At 37.8% G+C, this 19,843-nt stretch overlaps 1 protein-coding gene across 1 annotated transcript in view; it reads left to right on the top strand.

Moving 5' to 3' along the window:
- LOC123547545 (probable ATP-dependent RNA helicase DDX56) overlaps positions 1-12,750 on the top strand; it is a 90,970-nt gene extending 78,220 nt beyond the window's left edge. Inside the window, 2 exon segments of the mRNA XM_053551818.1 lie at positions 3,257-3,354; positions 7,942-12,750. Of these exon segments, the coding sequence (XP_053407793.1) occupies positions 3,257-3,354; positions 7,942-8,022 (179 nt within the window). The 3' untranslated portion in view covers positions 8,023-12,750.
- Positions 12,751-19,843: the final 7,093 nt, after the last annotated feature.

Genomic DNA, 19,843 nt, shown 5'->3' with positions numbered 1-19,843 from the left:
CATATGCTGTCCTTTGTTCATTGTACTAACCAAAACCAGGAATTATAATGTATTACATGTATTACATTATTCCTGCCGAAACATCCTTCTGTCGGACTAATTTCTGTGGTTTCAAATCATATGGCAAGAATTTTCGCCCTTATTAAAAGACCCACAAAGATGAGTTGAGCTGGCAAGGAAAGCCTGTGCCAAAGGGATGTGTCTAGAAGCACTATACGGTTCAACCAGATGTTCAACAACCTTCCTCGTTAGTTCTACTTCTTTTTTTCCTCTAATATAAACTTTAAACTTCCAAAGATATGCAGAAATTGCATCTGCTAAAACGAATTTTAAAGCCTCTCTTTAATACATACTATTAACTAAATGTTTATCTATTTATCTTTTTATACTGCATCACTCCTCTTTACTAGTATTACGAGCAGCTGCGCGCCTGTACAAGAATTTTAAAAGTAGAATGGACAGTAGAATAAAAGTAATACACAATGTGTATTGCAAGCATGAATACAGTTGATAGTGTTAAAACAAGAAGGATTTACAGATAAAAGCAGTTTAAAGAAACAGGTCTATCATGTTAAGCATTGTGTGCAAGTTTGGTTACACCCTGCCTAAACTGGTTCAGGGTTGGGGCTTGCACAAGTTGTACTGGAAGGGAATTCCAAAGCACTATGGTGCCTGGAAAAAAGAGTACTTAAAGTAATTACAGGGAGTGAGGATCTAGGTATAGGAGTGGGGATGCATATGTCTTGTTAGATGGGATTGGGGAGGGGGAGGGGCTGACATAGGGAGGAAGTGATACAGCAACCAAACCACTCTGCAAATAATTACCACAGTAGACGTTTGCAGGAAGAATGAATTTCAATGTAGTACCACAGTGTAGTTTTACTTGTCCTGTTACTAAGAACTATAGTAGACTTTTGTGAGAAACTTGAATTTTAAGGCAGTGCCATAGTGTAGTTATACATATTAAATGAAATTAAGTGCACTTTCACAGTGCTGAGAAAGTTACCCTGCGAAAGGATTATACTAGTAATCAAAACTTATCCTGTAGGCATTATTTATTCCCCCGATTACCACAGTAGTTTAATGCAGGGCATGCGAAACCAAAGAGAGTGCCGCAGCGTATTAATACATATTCACATAAAATAGCATGTACTGCCACAGTGATGCAGTGGCCGTTTAAATATGTGACTTTTAATAAATAACATTAACTGTTTGTTTAATCTGCATATAAATACCATAGTAGACTATTGCAGGAAACAAGAAACTATCAGTTGTGCCACAGTGTAGTTATACCAATAACCACACAATGGACATAACTACCATAGTGTAGCAACCGTTTTACATAAAAATTACCGCAGCATAAAAATGTAGCATATTTTTGTTAATTCCTTCTATTTTCAATTGCGAAAAAATGCAATTTTTACCCAAATACTGCATTATGTGCTATTGAAATGAACACCCCCATTTTTTTGGTACGTATTAGTCATCTGCGGTAGCCCGCCTGCAAAACAGTAGCGGTAATGGAGAACCCCAAAAATATAGTCTGCATTTGGCGTCTTAGGTAGTGCGTCGGTGTACGATAGCGGTAGTCGAAAGGATATGTAATGGCGGGTGCCATCCGTTATATTTCGTAACTCAGTACTCATTCAAGGTATTGACTTTAAACTTGGCATATAGGTAGGTGATGATGTGACAATGTGCAAAGTCTATGAACCAGCTTGGTAAGTTAATGGACAAGGTCACAAGTGGAGCTCAAAGGTCAAATTCGTCCTTCATATTTCATAATTTAAAAGCAGTTTTTACACATCATCAGCCACATCATATGACACAAGGTTTATAACTCTGGCTTCGATATGTTTTGAATTATGCCCCTCCTTTTTTAATAGAATTTCAGGTTCAAGTTGTGATACAGTTTCGATCTAGATCTCAGTTACTATCAAACAAAATTGATTCAAACTTAAAATAGTTGTTCCAGGTTATTAGCAACATGATATGACACATGGTGCATTACTGTTGCAGAAACTTTTCATGAATTATGTCCCTTTTGTGACCCTGCAAGTTTCAGACAGATTGCTTGAGGAAAACGAGATTTATGGCCCTTTGTATTTTAAATATAGGGGCCTCCGTGGCCGAGTGGTTAGAGTCGTTGACTTCAAACCATTTGCCCCTCATCGATGTGGGTTCGAAACCTCATTTGGGGCGTAGAATTCTTCACGTGAGGAAGCCATCCAGCTGGCTTACGGAAGGTCGGTGGTTCTACCTAGGTGCCCGCTCGTGATTAAAGTATGCACGGAGGGACACCTGGGGTCTTCCTCCACCATTAAAGCTGGAAAGTCGCCATATGACCTAAAATTGTGTCGGTGCGACGTTAAACCCAACAAAATAAATAAATAAATATTTTAAATATAATTATATGACACAAATAATGTTTTTATTCCATTTTCTGTGCGTCTGGAGTCGTATCTCAGACATTGTTTGAAGGATTTCAATAAAACATTGTTATAATGTTAGTCATAATTGGGAAATGTGGCCCTGCAAGATTCAATGAAATTGCTGTAGGAACACATGAGTTGTTGCCCTTAGTACTTCTATAATGTTTAATATATAGGGTATTTCTATGCAACTTGCATTTTGGGTCCATTTTTACTATGGGATATTGTGACCAAGCTTAGTACATATATAGCTTTCTTTGAAATTGTTGTATGGTTTGAGTTTGGTCACTAGGGTCAAGGACAAGGTCACTGTTACTAAAAATAGAAAACTGTTTATGCTCAATAACTTCAGTAAGGAATTGGATATTGTGTCCAAACTTGGAATTTAGTAAGCTTGCTTGGAAGTCATGGTTTTAGATGTATTGTGGGTTGCTTAGATCAAGGTCAAGAACATTATTACTAAAAACAGAAAAGTGGTTTTCTCAGAATAACTTCAGTTAGGAATCAGTTGAGCAAACTAAACCTGGTAAATAGGCAGCTTTAATTGAGACCATTTGTTTTTCATTTTAGGTAGCTTGGGTCAAGGTCATTGTTACTAAATATAGAAAAATGTTTTTTTATCAATAATTTAGAATGAGTAGCTTTCAAAAAGACTGAAATTCAATTGCATGTAAGTGCTTTTTGCTTTTTGCGGGCAGAGAATGCTTCTTCAAGGGTAAAACCTTAATCCTATCTAGGAGAGGATACCAATTCACTGAATTTGCTTTTTTCAGTTTGGTGTTGATAGAGATAATTGCATTGTTTTCTTGTCTTGTTTATTTTAGTTCCCCAAACATTACAGAAATTGAGCGGGAAAGGTAAAAGAACGAGACAGAGGAATACGAAGCGTACTGGGCCAACTCGGGCACAAATAAAATACAAGGTAATATATTGTAGCAAACAGGGAAAATGTGTTGTCAAAGACTTGAGCCTGAAAATTTCAGGTGATGAGGACAGTGCTATTCACTGTGAATATAAATTGGAATATACAGTCAAACTACATTCGCTGGAGCTTGGATAATTTGAACTTTGCCCTTTGCTTGAACTCAATGTGAGATCCCAAAAAAACTCCAGTGTAATTAAATTGATTGATGCTTCAAATGTCTAATAACTCAAACAAATTTTGCTGATCCCGTCGAGTTGAAGCAAACTGAGTTTAACTGGAATGTCTAACTCAAAGCAGACTCAGTACTCACCTCCCCTAAAATACAGCATGCATACATTATAGCCTTAAACTGAAACATCAGTCATTTAAGAAGAAATTTTCAGCTTGCTTCAGTCACAAAACATGATATCTGTAGTGTTTATATTTCAGTGAAGCAGAAGGACTGGATGACAGTCGGAATCAAAAGCACTAATAACTTTGTTTTGAAAATTTACAAATTTAAAAGATGATACAGTGTCAGATATTTAATGCTGAAACATACCCCAGACTGCACCATTTAAGGTATACTTACCAACAGTTTTCTGAGGGGGTCCCCCAAAAACTCTTTCTCCCCAAAACCAAAATCCTGGATCCCCACTGTAATTATGTCTCCCCCAGAAGACATATTGTTTTTGCCCTGTCTGTCCGTCCGTCCTTCCGTCCGTCCATACGTCACACTTCATTTCCGAGCAATAACTGGAGAACCATTTGACCTAGAACCTTCAAACTTCATAGGGTTGTAGGGCTGCTGGAGTAGACGACTCCTATTGTTTTTGGGGTCATTCCGTCAAAGGTCAAGGTCACAGGGGCCCGAACATTGAAAACCATTTCCGATCAATAACTAGAGAACCACTTGACCCAGAATGTTGAAACTTCATAGGATGATTGGTCATAAAGAGTAGATGACCCCTATTGATTTTGGGGTCACTCCATCAAAGGTCAAGGTCACAGGGGCCTGAACATTGAAAACCATTTCCGGTCAGTAACTTGAGAACCACTTGACCCAGAATGTTGAAACTTCATAGGATGATTGGTCATGAAGAGTAGATGACCCCTATTGATTTTGGGGTTATTCTGTTAAAGGTCAAGGTCACAGGGGCCTGAACATGGAAAACCATTTCTGATCAATAACCAGAGAACTTCTTGACCCAGAATGTTGAAACTTCATAGGATAATTGTACATGCAAAGTAGATGACCCCTATCGATTTTGGGGTCACTCCTTTAAAGGTCAAGGTCACAGGGGCCTGAACATTGAAAACCATTTCCGGTCAGTAACTTGAGAACCACTTGACCCAGAATGTTGAAACTTCATAGGATGATTGGTCATGAAGAGTAGATGACCCCTATTGATTTTGGGGTCACTCCGTCAAAGGTCAAGGTCACAGGGGCCTGAACATTGAAAACCATTTCCGATCAATAACTAGAGAACCACTTGACCCAGAATGTTGAAACTTCATAGGATGATTGATCATGAAGAGTAGATGACCCCTATTGATTTTGGGGTCACTCCGTCAAAGGTCAAGGTCACAGGAGCCTGAACATTGAAAACCATTTCCGATCAATAACTAGAGAACCACTTGACCCAGAATGTTGAATCTTCATAGGATGATTGGTCATAAAGAGTAGATGACCCCTATTGATTTTGGGGTCACTCCATCAAAGGTCAAGGTCACAGGGGCCTGATCATGGAAAACCATTTCCGATCAATAACTAGAGAACCACTTGACCCAGAATGTTGAAACTTCATAGGGTGATTGGACATGCAGAGTAGATGACCCCTTTTTATTTTGAGGTCACTTGATCAAAGGTCAAGGTCACAGAAGCCTCAACAGTGACTTGAGAACCACTAGGCCAAGAGTGTTGAAATTTAGCGGGATGATTGGACATGCCAAATAGATGATCCCTATTGCAGCCAACGATCAGTGTCTCTTTGACTTTCGCTCCTGACCCCTATTGACTTCTTGCCTATAGGACTTTGCATTGGGGGAGACATGCGCTTTTTTACAAAAGCATTTTCTAGTTCCAAGTAGCTTTTATTATAAAAAATGATAAATAACTTAAAGGAACATTTTACGCAGCATCAGAAAATATTTACAGCTGGAATAATTATGTCTCTCCCCCCTCTGGGGGAGACATATTGTTTTTGCCCTGTCCGTCGGTCCGTCTGTACATCACACTTCATTTCCGAGCAATAACTGGAGAACCATTTGACCTAGAACCTTCAAACTTCATAAGGTTGTAGGGCTGCTGGAGTAGACGACCCCTATTGTTTTTGGGGTCACTCCATCAAAGTTCAAGGTCACAGGGGCCTGAACATTGAAAACCATTTCCGATCAATAACTAGAGAACCACTTGACCCAGAATGTTGAAACTTCATAGGATGATTGGTCATGAAGAGTAGATGACCCCTATTGATTTTGGGGTCACTCCGTCAAAGGTCAAGGTCACAGGGGCCTGAACATTGAAAACCATTTCCAATCAATAACTAGAGAACCACTTGACCCAGAATGTTGAAACTTCATAGGATGATTGGTCATGAAGAGTAGATGACCCCTATCGATTTTGGGGTCACTCCTTCAAAGGTCAAGGTCACAGGAGCCTGAACATTTAAAACCATTTCCGATCACTAACTAGAGAACCACTTGACCCAGAATGTTGAAACTTCATAGGGTGATTGTACATGCAAACTAGATGATCCTTATCGATTTTGGGGTCACTCCGTAAAAGGTCAAGGTCACAGGCCTGAACATTGAAAACCATTTCCAATCAGTAACTTGAGTACCACTTGACCCACAATATTGAAACTTCATAGGATGATTGTACATGCACAGTAGATGACCCCTATCGATTTTGGGGTCACTCTGTTAAAGTTCAAGGTCACAGGGGCCTGAACATTGAAAACCATTTCCAATCAGTAACTTGAGAACCACTTGACCCAGAATGTTGAAACTTAATAGGATGATTGGTCATGCAGAGTAAATGACCCCTAACGATTTTGGGATCACTCTATTAAAGGTCAAGGTCACAGGGGCCCGAACATTGAAAACCATTTCCAGTCAGTAACTTGAGAACCACTTGACCCAGAATGATGAAACTTCATAGGATGATTGGACATGCAGAGTAGATGACCCCTAACGATTTTGGGGTCACTCTGTTAAAGGTCAAGGTCACAGGGGCCTGAACATGGAAAACCCTTTCCAATCAATAACTTGAGAACCTCTCGACCCAGAATGTTGAAACTTCATAGGATGATTGTTCATGCAGAGTAAATGACCCCTATTGTTTTTGGGGTCACTCTGCTAAAGGTCAAGGTCACAGGGACCTAAACATTGATAACCAGTTCCGATCAATAACTTGAGAACCTCTCGAACCAGAATGTTGAAACTTCATAGGATGATTGTTCATGCAGAGTAAATGACCCCTATTGTTTTTGGGGTCACTCTGTTAAAGGTCAAGGTCACAGGGGCCTGAACATTGATAATCAGTTCCGATCAATAACTTGAGAACCACTTGACCCAGAATGTTGAAACTTCATAGGATGATTGAACATGCAGAGTAGATGATCCCAATTGATTTTGGGGTCAGTCTATTAAAGGTCAAGGTCACAGAGGCCTGGTCATGTAAAATCATTTTTTGGAAATAACTTGAGAACCACTTGACCTAGAATGTTGAAACTTAATAGGATGATTGGACATGCAGAGTAGATGACACCTATTTATTTTGAGGTCACTTGATCAAAGGTCAAGGTCACAGGAGCCTGAACAGTGACTTGAGAACCACTAGGCCAAGAGTGTTGAAATTTAGCAGGATGACTGGACATGCCAAGTAGATGATTCCTATTGCAGCCAACCATCAGTGTCTCTTTGACCTTCGCTCCTGACACCTATTGACTTCTTGCCTATAGGACTTTGCATTGGGGGAGACATGCGCTTTTTTACAAAAGCAATTTCTAGTTATTGTAATTTTAAGGTACTAAAAAAGAAATTCTGTCAGTTTAGTGCAGCATTTATTTATAGATACACTTGTATGGTCTGTTAAATATGAAGAAAGTTTTCTGTTGCATCACAGTAAAAATTTGAAATAAATACACTCAAACTTAGTTGGCTCAAACTCAAGTAAACCAGCAAAATTTGTTCCAGTTATTAGTAGTTCGAGCCACCAAACCATTTACATTATACAGAGATTTTGCTGGGACCTGACAATGAGTTCGAGGAAAGGGTGGTATTCAATTTATCTGAGTTCGAGCAAACGAAGTTTGACTGTTGAAGGAATTTAAAGGGAGCTGAGTGGTTGTGGCTGCTGAGTTTGACAGACTTGGCTCTCACTTCTGTTGGTTTGAACCATTGCCTGAAATGATGGCTGGAGTGGCTAAAAATTTACCATATGACGTACATTGTGTGGTTGTGTCTGAAAATTTGATAAACAAACAAACAGAAGAAATCTGTAAATAGAGAGCATCTATGAATAAAGACCACCTTTTGTCTCTCCCACATGCATGGTGTTTACAAAAACTGTTTGACTGTAAATCCTTTTTCTATTTACAGAAGCGAAAAGCTGACCCATTGAAGAGCTTTCAGTTTGAAGGACTAAGTGGAAAGAAAAAGAAGAAAAAAGATAACAAATAAAAATGTCTAATGGTGCAAATGACATTGTGTTAATGAATTATATGAAGGAAAAAAAAAGGTTGAAGGTTGATAAAATGAAATCTGTTCATTGCACTGTCATAGGTTTCATTAGGTCAGAAGTACCTTGATACTAAAAATAATGCCAGCAAGAGCTCCAGGACACTTATACATCAAGTTAATGCAACAATGCTCTGACCTCTATATTAGAAAAAAAGCTGTTGAAGTAGACCGTACTCCCTGTTTCTTTAGAGAAGTTATACCATTGGAGTAGTGCAACTTCTTCAGACCTGCTACGCCCCTGTAATAGTGAACAGAACATGTTTATTGCAGCAAATCATAAACTTTGATGATGATTAAATATAAATGAAATATATTTAAATATAAATGAAATATATATATATGGAGATTAGTACACATACTGCCATGGTTGTTTTATATGAATTTTATGAGAAAGGACAGGCAAATAAACAGGCAATTTATTGTAATTTGTTAACTTTAGAAGGGCCATAGTATCTTAGTAGGCATACTGTATGCTCATAGGATACAAGACTATTAATCATGAAGTCTCAAGTTCAGTCTCCATGCAAGGCAAATTTTTCGGTGGCAGTTTATCTGAGATCTGTGTTACGCATGGCAGTTTGACTGTCTAAGATCTCTGTTTTGCATAGCAATTTCACCAGACAAAATTAAATGCTCCAATGCTGTTGCATGTAGAAAAACTCTTGGCCACTACCCTTTCATGTAGGAATTCTGTTGACTACCACTGTTCCATGTAGGAAAGCTGTTAGCTATCACTGTTTCATGTAGACAAGCTGTTGATCACTGCTGTTTCATATAGGGAAGCTGTGGGCTACTTTATAAAGTTCATAAAGCCACCAGTTATGCATGTATGCATTATTCTAATAACAGAATTTCAGTGAAATGAAAGAAAAAATTGAAATTCTACCTATGTGACTGTGTCCCTGTTCATTGGGAAGAAAAGATATAAATTCATGTACAGAATTTCATAATGCTAATAATCATAAAAAGAAATGAAGGATATCTTTTACCTTTTAGTACTGTACAGACTAGTACATAGTAAATTCCAAATGTTATATATATGTCAAACTGTGTACTTTGTCATCCAAAGAAATGCAATATATCTTGACTGCTTGTTATGTTTTGACAGGTTTCACAGTAAGATTATATTTCCGAGAACTGCAATTTTGTCTATAATGACTTCACAGGCTTGCAACAGTTTGAACTATATAAATCAGATTTTTTTTCTGAACGGAATTTAATTTCATAAAATCGTATGAAGTATCATTATACTGTCTGTCCTTGTGGGGTTTTTTTTATATCAACCACAGACAAGCCTTGTCTAGTGCAAAAAGTGACAAACTCTCCCATATATTCTACTTATTGTTGCTATGGGATTATGTCTATATGGACAAACTTGTATTCTAACATGATCTGATTCATTTTCCTATTAAACAAAGAAGGCTGAAAACAGTGAATTATTATACAACAGTTCACTGTTCTGACGTCACAATTATTATGTCATAGCGTCAAACGGCATAGCGGCACTCTGGAAAAGAAACCAGTTGAAAACGGGCAAATATTTAATGAATGCCGTCAAGGATGTACTTTAAAGTACTTGGTAACGTGTTAGAATCGAAATAATATATCTCTTAGTGATTTGTCACTGAATAAAATCATTGTTTGTCGTTCAGATGCATATTATTTTATCACTCGGGCTGCGCCCTCGTGATATAATTCCTTCACATCTGAACTCCAAACAATGATTTATTCAGCGACAAATCACAAAATGAGATGTATTATTTCTTAATTAATTCGAGGCAAGTGGCTGTTTAGGACAAGTTGAAAATGGAACAAAAATCAATTTGGTAATTTAGCATAGTAATCTTGTGTAATATGTACAGTTTCAGTTTTTAATGCAGCCCAGTTTTCTCATGCATGTAAAAGATATTTCATATATATATTTTTTTGATGATTTGTAACTTGGAGTCATTTTGAAAGATATTTGAGCCGTGCCATGAGAAAACCAACATAGTGGGTTTGCGACCAGCATGGACCCAGACCAGCCTGCGCATCTGCGCAGTCTGGTCAGGCTCCATGCTGTTCGCTTTTAAAGCCTATTGGAATTGGAGAATCTGTTAGCGAACAGGATGGATCCTGACCAGACTGCGCGGATGCGCAGGCTGGTCTGGATCCATGCTGGTCGCACACCCACTATGTTGGTTTTCCCATGGCATGGCTCATTTAGCTTTAATATTTGGACTTTTTCACACATGAGAACTTTTTGCCACTGTTTCATGGCCATTTTTCGGCATCATGAAAGTTTTGTATGTAAACAGATTTCTACAAGACTGCTAGTCCTTAATGGTTTTAAACTTCACACACGTTTTCAGCAATATGAGATGACCTCACAGAGCAAGTTAAACAGCTCAATCTTTCCCCTGCTTTTCAACTTAGTTTAGATAAAATATATACACAAAAGCAGATTCCTCATTTACTACTTGAACAAATGTATTCAAAGTCTATACACATCTTTGGCAGCATGAGTTGACCTCACTTAGTTGGCTTTATATCAACAGCATACATTTTGGCAAAGTTACGCCTTTTTTTCACTTAGAAATTTTGATGAAAGTTTTGTGTGCAAGCAGAAACTTTTGTACTGAATGCTTTAAATCTCCTCATATGTCTTTTACATCATGAATGACTATTCTGTGCCAGGTTCAGTATTTTTATGCCCCCCTTTGAAGAAGGAGGGGTATATTGTTTTGCAGATGTCGGTTGGTCGGTTAGTCTGTATGTAGACCAATCCGTTTCTGGATGATAACTCAAGAACGCTTGGGCCTAGAATCATGAAAGTTGATAGGAAGGTTGGTCATCACCAGCAGATGACCCCTATTGATTTTGAGATCTGTATGTCAAAGATCAAGGTCACAGTTACGCTGAACATTTAAACGGTTTCCTGATGATAACTCAAGAATGCTTGGGCCTAGGATCATGAAAGTTGATAGTGAGGTTGGTCATGACCAGTAGATGACCCCTATTGATTTTGAGGTCAGTATGTCAAAAATCAAGGTCACAGTGACCCAGAACAGTTAAAAGTTTCCGGATGATAACTCAAGATAGTTGATTGATAGGAAGGTTGGTCATTACCAGCAGATGATCCCTATTGATTTTGAAATCAGTAGGTCAAGGTCACAGTAACCAGGAACAGTAAAACGGTTTCTGAGCAATAACTCAAGAACACTTGGGCCTAGGATCAGGAAAATTGATAGGGAGATTGGTCATGACTAGCAGATGACCCCTATTGATTTTGAGGTCATTAGGTCAAAGTTCAAGGTCACATTGACCAGGAATAGTTAAACGGTTTCTGGACGGTAACTTGAGAACGCTTGGGCCAAGGGTCATGAAAGATGATAGAGAGGCTCATCATGACCAGCAGATGACCTCTGTTGAGGTCAGTAGGTCAAAGGTCAAGGTTTCAGTGACCCGGAACATTTAAACTGTTTCCAAACAATTACTTGAGAACACTTGGGCCTAGGATCATGAAAGTTGATAGGGAGGTTGGTCATGACCAGTAGATGACCGCTATAGATTTTTAGGTCAGTAGGCCAAAGGTCAAGGTCACATTGACCCGGAACAGTTAAACCCTTTCAGGGCGATACCTTGAGAATACTTGGGCCTAGGATCACGAAACTTAATAGGGAGGTTGATCATGACCAGCAGATGACCCCTGTTGATTTTTAGGTCAATAGGTCAAAGGTGAAGGTCACATTGAACCAGAACAATAGAACTTTTGTTTACAGTGAGCAAATAATTGCTGTTCCTTGTGCAATTACTGAATGTATCAAGGGGGGCATTTCGTGTTCGACGAGCTCTTGTTTACTTACAGTTTAGAAAGTTACTCACTCTTTCAAATTTTGCTAAAGGTTTTGCTGTTGTTAAACAGCTCTAGTTTGCTTAGCTGATGGCCTAATAACAGAAAAGAAACCAAAATGTTTTACCGAACTATTTGTCCCCCATATCAGTTGAAACTTAGTATCTTGATTTCCAAGGGATCGAGTATTTTACTTCGAGATAACTAAAACTTGACTTAAAATTACATTTTGTGCATGTTCGAGACTGTACTTGAAAATAACTGCGAAATAGTTGAAATTTTGAGATTAATGAGTTTGATATATCAAGTTTCAACTGTAGTTTGTGTAGATAATAGAACCTTTGTTTAACTGCAAGACTTTGGACTATTCTGTCGTCCTAATGAACTACAAAGACAATCTCCATTGCCTACTTTGTGGACTGGGCAGAAATTGAACTAGTTTCACAGCTTACAAAATTATAGTGTTTCTTACAAGACTGGTAGAATACTTAAAATATTTAAACCCTGTGCTGTTATTTAGGGGTCACAAGGGGTGAGAATCCCTATTTTTAGCTGATTTCCTCTCTTTTATCGAAGATTTTTTACCACAGTAAATTTGCACACCTATAGCTCTTAAAGCTTTGACTTTTACAATACATGTTCTGAAAAAAAAAAACACAAACATTAAATCAAATTATTAGAATTGAAACTGATTACTATGTTCCGGATAGTTGATATTTCATTTTCACAGATAAGTATGTACAAGTTGTTCCATTATGCTGAATCAGTAGTAACTGAGACATGTGTCAGTAAGGTTTCATGTATTGAAGTCTAGAGTAAATGGAAAGGGATTGGTATGTGGTTTTACAAGCTGTTTTTTCACCATTCCAGGACATCGGATAATTGTTGATACAGTAAGGTAAACATTTATATAAGGGTAATGAGGACAGTACAGAAACAACTCGAGTAGGATGGTGGTGTTTTCTTTATGCTTACCCCAGCGTAGATCTTCCCAAGATAGTCTGATAAATCATCTCATCTGTTAAACTTTTAGTAGTAGTTATGCATAATAATGCCAAGTTGATATATTAACATGAGCACTAAAAATATGCTAGTATGAAAAAGTCACAAAAGTTAAATGTTTTTGTATTGTTGTTATGTTTATAGTCCATTGGAAATAAGAAATTAGCTTAATTACTGTGTATATCCCAAATACAAACAAAATGTTAGACTGTCCATTTGTGTACATAAATTAATATTTCGTGATATTGTGGCTACAGAACAAAATGTTACATTAAGTTCTGTTCTTGTAGAAGGTATGTATTAAACAAGGGGTGCTTTTGTGGGCGATAGATTAGAAGTCATTTTCAAATTACTTGCCTCTCCCCGCTGTAAGTTGGAAATTGCACTTGGTGTGTAAAATTGTTTCATGCGAGAAAGTCGTGCAACTGTCAGAAAGAAGTTTGGTGATTCTACCCAGATACCCATCTGTGCATGAAATAATGCCCTGAACAGCACACTTGGGATCTTTTTCCACCATGACTGGCTGGAAAACAGGATAATAGATGCAGGAAAATTGCCTAATGACCTGTAGTTGTGTTGATATGATGTTAACCCACCAAAAAATTAGTCTGGTCTGGATCCATGCTGGTCGCAAACCCACTATGTTGGTTTTCTCATGGCGCGGCTCATATATCAGATGTCTACATTATAACAATGTCTTGTGAAATGAAGACTGGTAGTATTTTGAGTGACATCACCTGGCTACAAGACAAAAGATTTAAATGAGGTCTTCTTATGAACCACTTGAAAGATCTTCACCAAAATTTATCTGTAGCATCCTTGTGTAGAATTCACTCATGTTTGTTCTAATGGTGTAGCTTGGTGCCCCTTTTAGGGGCTGCATGAGCTAAAAATAGAAAAATGTTCAAACTTCTCCATAGACTGGTTGTAGCATTATTGTGAGGTCTTTACTTTGTTGAATTTGGTGCACTTGACCCAATTAAGGGCCACTAGAAATAAAATGGAAAATCCCTAAACATGCTTTTTATGAACCACTTGATTGATATTCTTTGAATAGTATCATCCTTGGATGGTCCTGTCTCAGTTTTGTTCAAAAAGCTGTGTTTGACCTCTATATGGGCCACCAGGGCTAAATTAGAAAATCTTCAAAACAGCTTTTGATACAGAGTTCTTGGAGGGTTCTCTTTCAGTTTCATTTAACTCCTTCAAGGGCGCCACCATAGCTTAAAACTGAAAATTCCTTAAACAACTTCTTTTGAACTGCCTGATGGATCATTACGAAACTTGGTCTGCAGCATCTTTTTATATTGTCCCTCCTCTGGTTTTTTTAGCTCACCTGTCACATTTTGCAATCAATTTTAATCAAACTTGCACATAACTTGTGTTGATATAATATCTTGGTTCCTGTCAAAAACTGACCAGATCCAATCATGAGTTCCAGAGTTATGGCCTCTTAAGGCCTAACTAAACTAAAGGAACCAGCGTGGGAGCCATCTGGTCTAGTCGCATAATGGCTGCCAGGTATTTGAACACTAATTTTTCACTTGGCATGGCAACAGAGGTCTAAATTGAAGCTAGTTTCTGTTTAAATTTCATTGTGGATGTATTGTTGACATTTTGGTAGGAAAAATGGGAGATCAGGTTGTATTTGGTGAAGTCAAGCTCAATTTTAGTATGAGTAGTACTTCCAGGTCACAGCAGTGTGATTTTGATGTCAGTTTACAGTAAGCAAATGTGACCAGAGAAATCTCTCTTAGAAGATACATGACCCCTACTTTTCTCTTCATTTTATATCAGTTTTATCATAACTCTTTAAAATGAGGTAAGGATTTGTTCTCTGAAATGGGTCTAGCTATGTTTGGTAGCTCTTTAAAAAAGGTCAGTTTTGTATAGAATATATAGGGAAAAATATTTAGCTTATTGTGACCTATAAAGGGCCAAAATTTGCTATTTTGGCTTTTGTGGCAATATATAGACTTCATTTATGGTTTGATTTGATACAAACTTGCAAAATATCTTTAAGAACAATAGATCTTGGATTCCATGATGAATTGGTGAGATGCAATCATAGGTTCCAGAGTTACGGCCCCTGATTGACCCCTGAAAGAAACAAAATTTGTTAATTTTTACCTTGTGAACAAGATAGAAGTGACATTTTACATTTGATTTTAACCACACTTACATACAACTTAAGTCACTATAAGATCTTGGTTCCTTTCGAAAACCGGCTAGATTCCATCATGGGTTCTAGAGCTACTGCCCCTGAAAGCGGCAAAATTTTCTGTTTAGGCCCTTTCAGCCATACAGAGGTTTCATTTATGCTTTTATTTGATACGAACTTGCACAGAATGTTTATCTTGAAAATCTCTAGGCCAAGTTCGAAACTGGGTCATGTGGGGTCAAACTAGGTCGCCAGGTCAAATCAAATGAAAGCTTGTTATCACCCTAGAGGCCACATTTATGACCCTATCTTCATGAAACGTGGTGAGAATGTTAATCTTGAAGATTCCTAGGCCAAATTTGAAAATGGGTTATGTGGAGTCAAAAACTAGGTCACCTGCTCAAATCAAAGGAAAAGCTTGTTAGCACTAGAGGCCATATTTATGACCCTATCTTCATGAAACTTGATGAGAATGTTTATCTTGATCAGGGCCTCATCTGGGTTTTTCATACTTGTCGCCAACCTTTTAGCCAATTTAAAAATGTTGGAGCCACTTTTATTTCTCTCACTTGGCTGTTACAGTGTGCATACGGAAATTTATTATTGTAAATATTTACATTAGGAATAATAACCAGGTGTATTAAATAATTGTAAAAGGAAAAGATCAGTTTCTAAATTTAATGTAGAATATAACTGTAATGAAACTACTATAACCCATACTGGCTTTTTATTAACATGATAGCAACGGATACTTTTCCAAAGTATCTCAACATTTTAAAGAAATTAGCCAGGATACAAATTGACTCCATTGTGTTATTGTTTCATACCCATCATTAAAATCTTTTAAAATAAATGACAAATTAAAAATAGTAACAAACTTAATGTATCTTTCGTACTAATTAAAAATTCATCACAAACAAACATTTCAGTCTTTTTGTAAAAATCCAAACGCATACTAAGTACGCCATAATTGTAGTTAATTTTGGTGAATCTTCGGCACACTTTAAATATACAAGCTGGCAGATGTTTTGTGAAATGTATTAATTATCAGTTCACACATAATTACGCAATTATCTTCTCAAAGTGTCGCCCAATATCAATAGCCATATTTACAAATACACCGCCTGGACTGGTTTTTGATTTTATTCAGAACCAGCGCCTAGGTAAACACGTGTATCGAGAACCAATTCCGGACCTGCTTGTATCAGTACAGAAAAAAAAATGAATGACCGGGAAAAAACTATGTGCCACTTATTTTCGCCAATTTGCAAAATTTAGCGCCAAATTCTTAAAATTGTCGCAAATGACGACATTGGCGATCGACAGTGGAGGCCCTGGTGATGATTCCTAGGCTAAGTTCGAAACTGGGTCATGTGGGGACAAAAACTAAGTCACCACTCAAATCAAAGGAAAAGCTTGTTAACACTGTAGAGGCCACATTTATGACCCTATCTTCATGAAACTTGGTGAGAATGTTTATCTTGATGATTCCAAAGTCAAGTTTAACAGGTGAGCGATATAGAGTTATCATGACCCTCTTGTTTTCAGATGGTTGCACTTTGGTACTTTTCGGTGGAGTGGGGGGGGGTGGCTAGAGCTAAATGAAGAATCCTTTAAACAACTTATTCTCATGAACTGTTTGACGGGCGTTAATCAAGCTTTGTCAGAAGTATCCTTGCATGAGCCTTTTTCAAAAAATTGTTATTGATTTTGTTTGTCTGAACTGCCAGAACTTTGGATATAACAACATTAACTTGGTTAGAAACATTCTTTATGAACTTATCTAAAATTAGTTTGAATAGATTTTTGTGCCCCCAAACATTTTTGATGTTAGGGCTGAGTTTCCCTTGTTCATCTATCAGTCTGTGGGTCCATGGTTGTTATAGTTTTTGAGAAAAGGTGTATCTAAACAAAAAATTTAACCAATGCCGACACCGACGATCAAGAGACGGCAATAACCGCTTTAACTTTTTAAAAAAAATCAGACTAGCCAAAAAGTTTAAGTTGTTCATAGAATATGAATAAAAAAAGTCCACTGTTTTTTTTCTTTCTTCAGTAAATACATCATGTAAACAAGATCATTTTTAGCTCGACTTCGAAGAAAATGGAAAGCTATACTACTCATCCCGGTGACGGTGACGGCGTTGGAGTTGGTTAAAGTTTTTTTATAATGTCAAATATCTTGAACACTATCAAAGATATTCAATTGAGACTTGGAATACATTTATATAGTGACAGTGTGCACATGTATGACAAGGGACATTACTCTGTCAGCAATATTTTCAGAGTTATGCCCCTTTTTAACTTAGAAATTTGATTAAAATTATTCATAATGATAACTATCTCTGCAATGCATTGATCCATTGAATTCAAACTTCACACATGTCATTAGGGTCAGTAAATATAGTCACAGGTCCAGGTCCTAGAAGTCTAACTTGTATTTTAACAAATATATGTGCCTGTATATACTCAGAAATCTCATGTGTTAATACAGAGTACAATTTTCTGCCATTGTAAGTACTTGGGGGCTATAGTATTGAAACTTCACACATGTCTTGGGGTCATTGCATACGGTCACTGGGCCAAGTCGAATAACTTTGAATTGTATTTAAACAGAATTATACCCCTTTGTCTGCTTAGTTCATATTGAGGTCTTTCATGCAACTTAAAATCTTTCTAAGTACTAGGACTATTGGATTGAGACTTGAAAGCTATGTTAAGGATCAGTGTGTAAGGTCGGATAACTTGGACTTGTATTTTAATAGAACTATGCCCCCTTTGTACTTTAAAGTGTAAATACTGCATACAAATTTCTGCCATTGTAAGTACTTGTAAATTACAGCAGGTTTTATAATTTTGACCTTACTGTGACACGTCAGTTGTAACAGTACTATTATAAAATCCATTTTATTGACAAGTCAAGCACGCTGTCATCAGACAGCTCTTGTTTCAATGACCACTACCAAAACACCTAATAAGCACTGTCAAAACCGTTTTTCAATATGATTGCTTTAAAATGCTAATGGAAAACGTCTCGTTTCTAGTGGTTATTGACATAATGAGGATTATTCAAGACTTTTACCCTGACTGTCAATTATATCCGTAAAAGCAGAGAAAAGTTTGTTTTTGAGTTGACATATTGTGAAGGCATGTCGGCTCCATTATATTTTCACTCTGGTTACAGGCCCGAATACTTCATTTAAAAAATGGACTTACCCACACATTTTAAACAAAAAATAATTTCTGTCAAAAATCCATGAAAAGTGAGTACCTTGAAACTGGGTAGTGGTACAAACTTACTGACATAAGATTTTTAGCTCACCAGAGCACGAAGTGCTCAAGGTGAGCTATTGTGACCGGTCATTGTCCGGCATGCGTCAACATTTGCCTTGTTAACACTCTACAGGCTTTCAAATAGTCCTACTTTTTCCTACTTTTCCTACTTTTTAGGTCTGTTCCTACTTTTTTTGAAAAAACTTTTTTATCTAAGGAAGAAAAAATATGTTAACAAATGTTGTTGGTCTATTTGTATAATGAATTTTGTTACATAATGTAAGGACTGATGGTGTACTGGTGAGGCTCTAGAGACCTTTGATATGCTGCTGGTGACCTCTTCATTATGTGAGTTGAATACTGACCTTGATATTGGAGCATAAGAGGTTGAAGGTAGCTATGTACAATGGGACCTCAAAGCATCATGATAGAAAAACCTTATATATTGTGCTGCTGTGTAATTGTGAGTAAATGTACAAGAATCAGGCCCAGATCTAGGGCTTGAAAGAGGGTGCCCATGCCCCAACCCCTTCCCAGTTTGCTGAGAAGTGACCTATACTCATCAAGGTTGTACCCAACTATTTTGGCCAAGGATTAATATTTTCTCAAAATTTAGACACAAAAGTGCACCAGAAGCCTCCATTTCATACCTATATTTCAAAATTTTCCAGGGGGAGAACACACTGGCTCCCCAAAAACTAGAAAAATACCCCCCCCCCCAGTACCTCAAAATTAAGACCAAAACATGCAACAGAGCTTATACTTCAAAATTTTCCAGGGGGAGAGCACCCTGACCCCCCCCCCCCCAATCCCCTAAAATGACTGGGATACCTCCTCCTACACCTAGAAATTAAGACCAAGAACTGCACTCAGAGCTCACCATTTTATACCTGTATTGCAAAATTTTCCATTTGGAGAGCCCTCTAACTGTCCTAGAATGACTGGGATACCTCCTCCCATACCTCAAATTTAGACCAAAAAATGCACCCAGAGCCCACCATTTCATACCCATGTTTCAAACTTTTCCAGGATGACAGCCCCCTGACCCCACTAAAATGACTGGTATACCTCTTCCCATACTTAAAATTTTAAACCAAAAATGCACCAGAGCCCACCATTTCATACCTGTATTTCAAAATTTTCCAGGGGGAGAGCCCCCTCACCCACTAAAATGACTGAAATACCTCTTCCCATACCTAAAAATTAAGACCAAAAAATGCACCCAAAGCCCACCATTTCATACCTGTGTTTCAAAATTTTCCAGGGGGACAGCCCCCTGACCCCCCTAAAATGACTGAGATACCTCTTCCCATACCTAGAAATTAAGACCAAAAAATGCACCCAGAGCCCACCATTTCATACCTGTATTGCAAAATTTTCCAGGGGGAGAGCCCCCTGACCCCCCCCCCCCCCTAAAATGGCTTGGATACCTCCGCCCATACCTCAAAATTTAGACAAAAAAATGCACAAAACCTACCCCCTCTTGGCGCTAT

This window comes from Mercenaria mercenaria, chromosome 9 (genome assembly GCF_021730395.1).
Source record: "Mercenaria mercenaria strain notata chromosome 9, MADL_Memer_1, whole genome shotgun sequence".
NCBI lineage: Eukaryota > Metazoa > Mollusca > Bivalvia > Venerida > Veneridae > Mercenaria > Mercenaria mercenaria.
This window is presented reverse-complemented; position numbering and strand designations above follow the sequence as displayed.